This window comes from Phasianus colchicus, chromosome 22, assembly GCF_987193195.1.
Source record: "Phasianus colchicus chromosome 22, bPhaCol1.hap1.1, whole genome shotgun sequence".
In the NCBI taxonomy this organism is placed as follows: domain Eukaryota; kingdom Metazoa; phylum Chordata; class Aves; order Galliformes; family Phasianidae; genus Phasianus; species Phasianus colchicus.
In genome coordinates, this window is record NC_143457.1 from 3950100 (window position 1) to 3961281 (window position 11182).

General features: G+C 41.8%; 1 protein-coding gene across 4 annotated transcripts in view; it reads right to left on the reverse strand.

The window, feature by feature from the left end:
- Positions 1-11161, reverse strand: part of UBE4B (ubiquitination factor E4B) — a 36393-nt gene extending 25232 nt beyond the window's left edge. Inside the window, exons 1-4 of one of the 4 annotated variants that reach the window (XM_031613336.2) lie at positions 10947-11161; positions 6890-7076; positions 2072-2207; positions 1408-1495 (exon numbers count right to left, since the gene is read on the reverse strand). In XM_031613336.2, coding sequence (XP_031469196.1) covers positions 1408-1495; positions 2072-2207; positions 6890-7076; positions 10947-10970 — 435 coding nt within the window. In that variant the 5' untranslated portion in view covers positions 10971-11161. The remainder of the gene's footprint in view (positions 1-1407; positions 1496-2071; positions 2208-6889; positions 7077-10946) is intronic. The other 3 variants (XM_090123289.1, XM_090123290.1, XM_031613334.2) reach the window with 3 other exon arrangements.
- Positions 11162-11182: the final 21 nt, after the last annotated feature.

Consider the following 11182-nt stretch of genomic DNA (forward strand, 5'->3'; position numbering starts at 1 on the left):
TGCTCACAAGTGAGGTCTACACTATCTCCTATTCACTTATGTATTTGGAGACATCAAAAAGCTACAAGGAAATGAGCCAAGTTGGCAGAGCTTTACTTTACTTTCCACTGAGTCCCTCCCCACTGAAGACTGTCCTTGATTCCAAGCTGTTTATTTCACAGCAGCACAATGCAAGCTGTCCAGCTGCCTGCTTTGCAGCTAGGAGTAGACTGGAGAGGATTCTGCAGCAGGGTTATTGCTGGATGGCGTGAAGCCAGGCTTCTCCCAACAGAGCCTTCTACTGACAGATCGGGAATAAACAAAAGGCATTTAATGAGCACTGCAAGAATGGTAGAAACTTCCCTACCCCGATGTCCCATTTCTTTGGGGCTTTATTTCTCATGGACCTTAAAATCAAATAACAAAGAGGACAATCTTACAAGTGAATTAAAGCCTTGTATCTGCTTTTTTCCTCTTTCTACTTAAAATAGTTCTACCTCCTGTCTAAACCTCAATAGCTAAACATTCTTATTTTCATATAACATTAAGAAGAAAATCCTATTACACAGCATTACTTCAGCATACATAGTATATGAAGCAGTACTCAGCATGCTTCTAAAAGCTATATAAATAATAAGCAAAATTCTTCAAAAGTATCTTAAGAAGCATTTATTCAGGCTTACTGTACATTAAAAAAATTGATATGGACATGAATAGATGACTTTTGTAGGGTATTAAATAAAGCATTTCCTTCATTTTCCAAAAATCATTAATAAATCTATTTCTGAGAAATTCCAAACAGAGCTCTGATATTAGAGGTCCTGATTTTTTTTTCCTTCCCATAAATTTTTATGAGGAAATTCAGTGCAGAAGTTTTTCCATAGATGACATCTGAAAGCTCACTCCAGCCTCTCAAAAGAGCACATTCAAAACAGAGAGGTTGCTGAATTCACTGTAAGCTAATATTCTACATCAGCCCTCCATTCTAAACCCTTGTTCCTATTCCAGTTTCACTTTTTGGGATACTCAGCCATAAACAGTTCTAGTAAAGAAGGTTTTCCAAAATCCAGCATTGTCCATTTTGAGAAAGAAGAGAACACATGGCAAAACCAAGGAACATCACAGACTGGAAAGCTGCACACAGGTAACAGCAAGTCAGTATGGAAAAATGCAGTAAGGTAAAAAAAAAAAAAAAAAAGAAAAAAAAAGGCAGAATTCACATAGTCCGAGATGAAATCTTAAAATAAACATGAAATGAACTTTTATGTAATAGAAGTATATGCTACTATAATGTATGAAAAAAACAACTAGCACAGTTATAACCAAATTGCCTAATTTGAAGAGGTTTGCCATAAAATTCTGATGATTGACATTACAATAAACTACATATGTAATCTGGAAGAGAAAGGCCAACGTAAACAAGCTAACCTTATCAGTCAGACTTCTTTTCTCCCTGCGATCATTCTCATCCACTTCCATGTTCTCAATTCCTGAATCCACATCTACCTGGGACATACTGCAAGTGGAAACAAAAGGAAAAGTCCATCAGCTTGCAGAATGCTGCAACATGTCCTCTGTAGGATGCTGACAGAAGGAATGTCATCTTACGCAGCAAAGAAAAAGCCAGTGCAATAGGAACAGCCGTACACACAAACAGCAATTAAAAGTCACAGGTTGATAAATACTTCTCAAATTACATTTATTCTGAATTCACAAAACAGTACTAGATTTCTTCAGCTGGCAATACAAGCCACACAGCTATCACAGTCCATAATGTACGCTCTTTTAAATAGAGCAGTTTGATGGTTCCCAACAGATATGCTCACCATTTAACATCTAAGATGATGCTTTGTCTTTCATCATTTTAGGTCATGAGTTACCATGAAAGACAGACTAGAGGCAGTATTACAATGGTCTAAACAGTGTGTCATTTTTAAGCATTTAAACCTATTGCATTAACTTGGTTGGAGGTGAGAAAGAGCAGACTATTTTCTTGTCTAAGTGCTTTTGATGATTAGCAAGGTGCAGCATTTGCTAGCTTATACATGCTGATTTTTTCATCATCATCATCATTATTTCTTTTAATTTTTACCTTTTTTCACAGGAGACACTATCAATATCCATACTCTGAGACCGAGAGAGAGACTGAGATTGTGTTTCAAGGCTATTTGATGGAGAACTGCTGAGTGAACTCACTCCTTCGCTGCTCTGGCTTCGGTGGGCTACTCCTAAAAAAAGGCACCACCAAGGTTATTACCACAGAGATGAGAATGCATGACACAGTTACATGGATGGAAAAGGTGAGGAAATACTGGTTTTCAATCCTGCTGTTAAGCAATCTTAGTAACAGGAAATAAATGCAAATAAAAATCACATTTGACTACAGAGAATTGTATTTTCAACCACTCTTTACAGTAGCAATATAGAAATGCTTACCTGTATTATAACACAGAGAACAAAACAAATTTTGCATTAAGTGCTCAGAGACTCATTTCATAATAAATAGCTCCAGAAAGCCATTTGGTTTTAAGGCCTGCATACAGCGTAGCTAAGTGAATGATGTCAGATTTGAGTAATACTTAAATTTGACTCCAACAAGTTAATCAATTAGCATGGATTTATAACACTGCTCAGAAAGAAGCCAGAGAGAAGATAAAGGGACACGAGGCCTTTCCCCTCAACATGCTTTCTCCCTTCTCCAGTCTCATTAATTGAGAAGAGTGCTTCAAACCCATACACTAAAATGCAACATACACGGAACTTCCAAAGCACACCACTGGAAGATCGAGTCGGTTCACAGTGGGATTTTGAAGCATTTTTAACAAATGCATGAATAACATCAAAAATAAATAAATAAAAATAGTTTTAAAAATGTTTTAAAAACAGCAAAAATGACTGCCACGTTCCCAATTCCAGAAAGTCTGCAGGAAGGTTACAAACACGCAGCATCAACTGCCTCTGTACAGACACTACTCTTCCATTTTCATCTTTATCACTAGGACCAAATAATATTCTTGTCCCACATCAGATCTGAGAAAGGCTGCATACAGCTTTCTCCAAGCTCTTGGAGAAGCCTTGTCCTCCTACATGCAAGACGAAGGGCTGAACTTGGTGGCCAACTGAGCTCTCCAATGACTGCTTTGGGTGCAACCCTAAGACACTGCCATGGTTTTCCTGCAAGTCAATCCTACCCAAACAGCACCATCACAATGGGGTTACCTTGAGTGAGGATACAGGACAACTAACACAAATTCTGTCAGTTGTCCCATTAGACAAATTCTCCCACAATTTACTAAGAAATTATCACTATTTTTCCTTTTCCACAAGAACAAGATAAGCATCGAACAAGTCCCAACAGCATGCATTATTAAGTTTAGCACCAACAAATGCACAGCAGTACAAAACAAGGCTTTGGAGAATGGCTGAAGAGCTTTAAGGTACAAAGTAATGGATTCACTTTGCAATGAAGATTCTTTGGAGAAGCATTACAGACCAGAAAGGCATGAGGAAAGACATGTATAATTACAAGCAATGCAGAAAAAGCATTGTGTTAACACTGGAAGCTGAATGAGTCCTACAAGCATCTAAATGGAGAGGGCTCTTAAGTGTAGTCTATTCCTAAAATTTCTATCCAGTGACAGTGGCTCTTGTGTTTAATAATAAAATAGCTTTAATTGAAAGATGCAACTGTAGTCTCATCAATGTCAGGTACTTCACATCAGCAGCCAAACTCCCTGAAGGAAAACCTCCAGAGGAAGGCAGTATTAGTCTGTCTGCTTAAAAAGAACAGAGTAGTGAATTTACTCCTCTAGGTTCCTCGCCTGCTGTTTACAAGACATTCCCTAAAGAATATTAGGTTTCAGGTGGGAAGTGTAAGACCAGATTCACAACCTATTTTTAAATTCCAGCACCAACTCTGTTTGTGTCGCTACTGAGAAGTGCCAACTTGTCCCGGCAGTAACACATTCTGAATGCTTCCCAAATCATTTCAAAAAAAAAAAAAAAAGGAGAAGGAAAAAATCATTTAGAAGACAGTTGGTGAAATTCAGCACGGGAAGCAGGAAAAGTAGCTTCCCTGCACCATTCCAACTCACGCTCAACATTCCTGTGCATAGAAACAATCTACATTTAATTTCTCCCTGTATTAGGTTGGGAATTAGTATATCAAAACCCCTCAGGTCTTCAGATTAAAAAATGGAAAAAAATAATTTGCACTGGTATTCAGAAAAGAATTTAACAAGCAGAATATTTAAACAGCCACATTCTGTAACTGGAGCCACCTAAAAGTACACTGCAGTATGGTAAGACAACACAAAATGCACACCTAACTGGTGTCCACCACAAAATACTTGCTGAATTTACATTTTAGTTTTTCTCTATAAAGAGGAAGAGATAGGAGATAAGATCCTCCAAGAAAAGTGAATTACCACTTAACTACTTATATGCCAATGTTAAACGCCTGCAAAAGACTTCACCCATGAAACAGGAAAGTGTCAAGTCTATTTCTAAATGGACAACTATTTCCTCCAGTACTGAAATTTTAGGGATGGATATTGCAGTTCTGACACTGGAAGTCTTTGCAGGAGGGGAAAATCCCCAAGGCCCAACACAAACTCTGCATAGAACCTAAGGATGTAGAATTACCAAACACAGCCTCTGGACTGAGTTCAGTTGGGTTACAAACTAAATAAAGGCAACTTTCGAAAGCAGAACTTTAGTGATGTAATTTCCCCACACATAACACCTAGCAGAAATACACTGTCCATAGCAGGGAAAGGCTGGTTTCAGGTATTCCAACACACCACTGATTCAATACATCCCAGTTACAGCCTGGGTTTCTCTCATTACCTCACAGAGAAAGAGACAGTCTTCCATGAGTCTTGCCAAGGCACAAACCTCCCACCTCTTCCCAAATAGGTGGATAAAGGAACTAGAGCAAACAAGGTTTTATCATGGTGAAGAGTGTTGTTCTGCATTCCCTTGGGGTCTCACTCCCACTGCCAGGAAAATCAACTTGACCTGGAGCAGTCATTAACAGGCCACTTTAAGCCAACTGTCTACCTACCATCTTTTCACAGTAAATCTTCCAGAATTTAATTGTACCTGAGCTGTGATGGATGAGGCATACAATAAAACAACTGACACCTGAAGTTCCAGTTTTCCTTAAAAAAAGAAAAAAACAACCATAAATGCAAACACAATAGCATGCAGAAGTTATGAAGATCACAGGCCCACTATGCAGGGCTGTCACTGAAACATTATTTCTAGGATCTCCAAAGTATTTTAAAAATGTCATGTGAAATAAGTGAACACACATTCCATAAAATTGATGTATGAGTCTGATCCCATACAACTTCATATAAAAATTGATGCTTGCAAGGACATTGTTCTGCTGGGGCTGCTTTCTGTATGTCCACATAAATTAAAATCCTCTGCAGTCATTTTGGTCTACTACTGCAAAGGAACTCCTGCAAGGCACACAGTGTTAGCCAAGTCCTCTTTTATGCTAAATAAATTCAGCAGATAATCAGTTGTGAACACTTTCTTCCTGATTTATTCCCCCAATTTAACCATATCCCTGATTGTAATGTGCAAAGAAATATATATTAGTGAATTGCCTCAATGACTGGCACAATAGGAAACAAGCAATCCACTGCCTAGATATCTTCTGTTTCTTGTGATTGAAGTTTTATCTGTGTAATTAGCAACTGTCCAATGCAGACAGATGAATCCATACAACAGGAGTCTCTAACATCTTGACTGTACAACCACTTCAAACCACAATAAACCAGCCTGCCAGAATATGAACATTTCCACCTTCAGGTAGGTGCTTCCACACCTCCTGTTCTGTTGGCATTAGTGCTTATACAATTGTGTATCTGCTTGAAAACTAACCATTAATTTTTTGTGGGTTAGTTTCCACCTGGATTAAATCCTCACCACACATTTGCTACTGACAGCAGGGGGAGAGGCAGAGAGAAAGGCACCTTTCAGCAAGAGCCAGACCTAAGATGGATTAAAATAGTCCTGTAACCACAGGCTGAGTGAACGTGGTAAGCGAACTCTGTACTATTCGCAAAATAAATAAAGACATCTTTGTTTCTGGGTTGCTGTCTATCATCACAACGACAATATGCAGCATTAAATTCCAACCATACGAAATTTGCTCAGGAAATGCTTTTGGTAGCTTTTCTCTGGCCTGCTCTGGATACAAGGCGACAAAATATGCAGAAAGCAGCCCCTTCCAGACACCTCAGATCCTCCCAACTTTGCATACTTTCTGCATTTGTTTGATTTTAATAGATAAGGAACTTCATATGGTCTGAAGTAACTGCTATTTGTAAATATCCTACTTGTCCTCACTGCAGCAAATACTGGAATTGGGAAAATCTTCATCTTTTCAAAAATATTGCAACAGAAACAAGAAAACAAACACTTCATTCTCGTGCTGAGCATTGTCATAGCCCACTACTTTTAATTGTGCCAAACACCAGTAATTAAAAATCAGAAATGAACTTGGCACTGATTGCTAAAATGTACATACGAGTCCGTCAGTAAAAATCGTGTTGCAAGCCTGAAATTTTATCAAGGAGAAAGGGGAGACTGGCTTTCTTACTGTACTATTTGTCAATAGAAAAGTGCATTACACTCAGTCAGCTTTGGTAAAGACTTCAAATATTATCCTTAGTTTTACTGATGCCTGGAGAAGAATTTTAACAATCCATTTATATTTGGTAAAATGAAGACTTGAGTACCTTCAGTGACCAATTCAGAACGCTTCTTTCAGAAAGTTATTTTTATGATAGCAGAAATAGTGGTAGTAACAGCATTCATGCTCTGAATGCGAGGGGTTGCAAAGTAACGTAAGACACGCAGGCAATAATCGTTGCTGCCCCAAAGGCCAGCCTACCTGATGCACCAATGGGCGAGGTAGCTGGGGTCATGCTGTGGACATTGAGGCCGAGGCTATGGGATGGCCCTGGGGTCGGAGCTGCTGCAGGTGGCCCAGGTGGGGTCTCTCTCTGCGGCGATGTGAGCGGGGTGCTGGGCTGGGACGATGGTCCCCCTGCCAGCCGGGCAAGGCGCCTTCGACGGATCTGCACAAAGGATATCAAACAAACAGAAAAATTCATTTGCACATACATACACACGCACTCCATAGTGTGCTGCTGGGTCTCCTAATGGCACAGTATCTCCTCCTGCAACACTGCAAATACAGAAAATTGCTTGAAAACCTATCATCTGCAGCTCTCTTATTGCCATTTCTCTGTTCTGCACAATACTTGATGCTTATTTATTAAGTATGTAATTGCTGCCTTGGAAAACTCATTTGCACTGGAGAATTCTGTGTCCATCCCTGTAACAGTTGTGTAAAACAAGTCTAACATTTACCATTCAGCAGTTTCAAAATCTCTAACACACCTTCTGATTTATTGTGGCATTTGATGAAACAAACCATGTTAATCTAAAAGGGCTAAAAGGAACATGACCTTTACCTTCATTTCACACCACATAACACTAATAACAAAATTCTGCTTAAAAAGATCCAACTGAACTTTATTAAGAGAAGATTGTATGCAATACTATCTGAAACAGCTCTGCAGCATTAGAAATCTACCTGTCACCTGCTGGCAGGAGCATCTCAAGAGGCAAATGAAGACAGTCAATAGCAACGTGCCATTACCTGGAGCAGTCTGACCAAATGGAGTTTTGGAAAATCAGTTTTCATGTTACTAATAGGGCAGTGCAGTATTTGCTTTTCGAAAACTGTTATGGACCTATTTATTAAAACTCGTTTGTGATCGCATAATGCTAATATAAGATAAAGCTCACAAAACTCGTATTTGAGAACCATGAAACTTGAAGCAAAAAATAAAAAATATAGAAAAAATTATCCATAATTACAGGCTGCCTCAGAGAATCTGATACAAAAGCTCCTGATACAAAGAAAACAAGCACGGAGTAAAGGTGGATGTCCACTCCCCACACAAGCTCATGTTATTCCCTACTGGTATTGAGATCCCCAAGCATTGGTGTAATTCCTCAGTTTGCACTTCTGCTCACAATCCTGTAGAATTGCTGGGGAAATTAAAGAGTGAAGAAAAATCTGTGTCAAGTCCATGTCTACATGACATTGCTGCAGTCACATAACGGTCTGTGAAAACTACTCCAAGAGAAGGAAGAGCAGATCAAATGAAATCAGACATCAGATTTGGAACTATATGAGGAGAGAGAGGCATCAAGAAATGTATACATCTATTCTCAAACACGGTCAAACCTTGATGACTCAATCGAGGCCACATGCCTCACAGAGTATGATTTGCATAGATGCTCTCTGCATCAAGCAGGTAAGTGGGCTCTTTTGTGCCACCCCATACTTCTTCACCTACAGCAGCAGGCAACACCAACACCAGAGCCACGTCACAACCAGCTGCGGTCGATATTATTCAAACAGGAGGTCACTCGTTTCAGCCCTAGTCCATTAAGCACTGACCTTTCATACAGACCAATGCTCAGGACTGTAACCTGCCCTGAAGGAATTTCTGAGGAAGGGAACATAATGAAGAAACCTGCCTGGATACTGGGATGTTTTTAGACAAAATTCTGCAATTCAAACCAACTCCAGAATTTCCCTACCCACTTAAGAATGACAAATCATCAATCGACTCCAAGTATACTGAAAGAGACAGGTTTCTCAAAGGTGAGTGATAAAGAACTGAGTTTGGCTGCTCTGATGCCCCGAGTCATCATACTCCTCTAGGTTTACAGAAAATTTTCAAGGAAAGTTGAAATTTGATCTGAAAATTTGAGACTTACGGGGAAAAAGGGCAAAGAAACGACAACACTATGCCAGAAAGGCAAAGCCACAGGCTGAAATGGAAGCGTGCAAATACAGCATGGAACTGATGCACACCTTCTGTCCGGTTCATTCACTTGTGCCTGGACACTGCGTGGGCCAGGATGTGGGCAGTGCAATGGGGACAGCACAGTGCTACAGGCCTCATGCTGGACCTGCAGGACGCAGTGTTTGCACAGTGCTGGGCTGCAGCCCGCTGCCTCCACGTAGCACAAAGAGTGTGACAGAGCTGCGGGAGTTCAAAGTCAAAACAACCTGGCTTCACTTCAGATTGCATGACTAACCACACCGCCACGGTGTAACACGTGGGGCTTTTTTATATTTATTATTTTATTAGGAGCATTTAGGATACCCTCAACAATGCCTAACCCTTGATTTCAGCAGCACTGCTTGCAACAGCAACCTATGACAAGCGCTGTGTCACTACATTGCCCAACAGCAACAAGTTATTTGGTACCAATTACTACATCAGCACTGTTTGTTCCATAACCTACCTTCCCTCCATCATAATACACAGTTTAAAAGCTTAATGGAAAAAAAATATCTAATTGGCTGAATGAAAAAGGCATCGCGTTATTAATTAGTACAGTTCTTGCTGGATATATTTGGTCTTGGGACAGTAACTTTCAGAAATACATTTTTGATCTTAAGGGGCTTCCAAAAAGCTGTTAGCTGGACATGTTGCGACAACCAATGTAAAAATAGCAGCCTGTTAAAGGCAGCTGATAACTGAAGCACACAGCAGGGCTGTAAGCATACAGGCAGGACTGCTCCCTTGGTCTCAAGCACCTCACCTCAGATTTATACATAATTTCACAGCCAACATCTGTTTTAGTAGAAACTGCTTCATGAGCTTCTAAAGAAAATGTTTCTACTTCTGCATCCAGAGAAGAAATCCCACCTTTGTACAATGAAGTGTAATTGGAATTCTTTGCAGCTTGTAATTTGTATTCTTACAGCATGTTAACCAAGCTTAAGGCATGCTTCATTTCCTGGGGATGTTGCTCATGCTCCATAGGCACACAGCACAACTCCAAGCTACTGAACACCAAGTTCACCTCATTCTGTCCCACTTCATGCCGTACTTGGCTTAACTTTGCTTTTTCCTACACAGTTCCCAATTCTCACAATATTATCAAGCACTCGCACTAAAATTCACACCAAAAAGAGGATTTTTTGCTTCTCCCAGATCCCTGATGGTTTTGGTATGGGCTGTAACAAAAGACAAGTTTCACAGAATCACAGAAACACCAAGGTTGGAAAAGACCTACAAGATCATCCAGTCCGACCACCACCTATCACCAATAATTCTCACTAAACCATATCCCTCAACACAACATCCAAATGTTCCTTGAACACCTCCAGGGTCGGTGACTCCACCACCTCCCTTTGGTGCTTTAACAATGTAAACACAGAGAAAACTTCAGCGAGAGACAGCAGTGGGAAACATCTGAAGTTAACACGCATTCTCCATCACAACGCCAGTCATCGACTGCATTCATCTCTCTGGGAGCTAAGATTACCAGCACATTTAATGCAGTCGAATATAAGGAGATAACCTCACCTACAGGAGCTCGGCAGCTAATTTCGAGTTTGGCTACTGCCAGATAAGGGGTTTTCAGACAGAACTCGCACGCGATGTAAGACAGAAACACCTCAGGGAGAGGTACAGCCTAAATGCAACCTGGGCTGCAGCGCATTGAGAACAGCAAAGCAGAGGCGCGAAGGAGTCCTCAGACAGACAGACAGACTGACTGACAGACTCCAGCTCTTCCATGGCGATAAGAAACGACCGCGCGATTGCCAAGCAGGCCCGGTCAGAGCAGCGATCGGCCATGAAGCGCCTCAGGACCGCAACCAAGCGATGGTGAGGAAACAAAACGGCACCAGGCTGCGCACGGTCCGCACCTCGCTCCTCTAACAAAGCGGTTATTTTAAGCGTTTCGCTACGGATAAAATAAAAAAGATTTGATCATCGTTTTGGAAAACACACCCGGGAGGCGCACGGAGCGCCGGCGCTCAGCACAAAGCTGCGCTCCGAACGAAGCGCCGACGCGAGCAGCCGGGACAGCAGCACCGCCCGGCCCCGCGCCCCGGCGCTCCGCCTCACCTCGTCCGCGCTCAGCTCCTCCATCGCCTTCCTCTTAATGGTGACCGCGGAGGGAGGGCGGGCGCTTTCCTCCGCCCCGCCGACGGGCAGCTCCGCGGAGCGCTCTGCGGCCGCCTCCGCGCCTCACAAGGGCATCGCCGGGGCGGCCTCGCCTCGCCTCGCCTCGCCTCGCCTCGCCCGCCGGCAGCCGACCGCCGCTCCGCCGCCGCCGCCCTCGGCCCGCCGCCCGCCCGCGC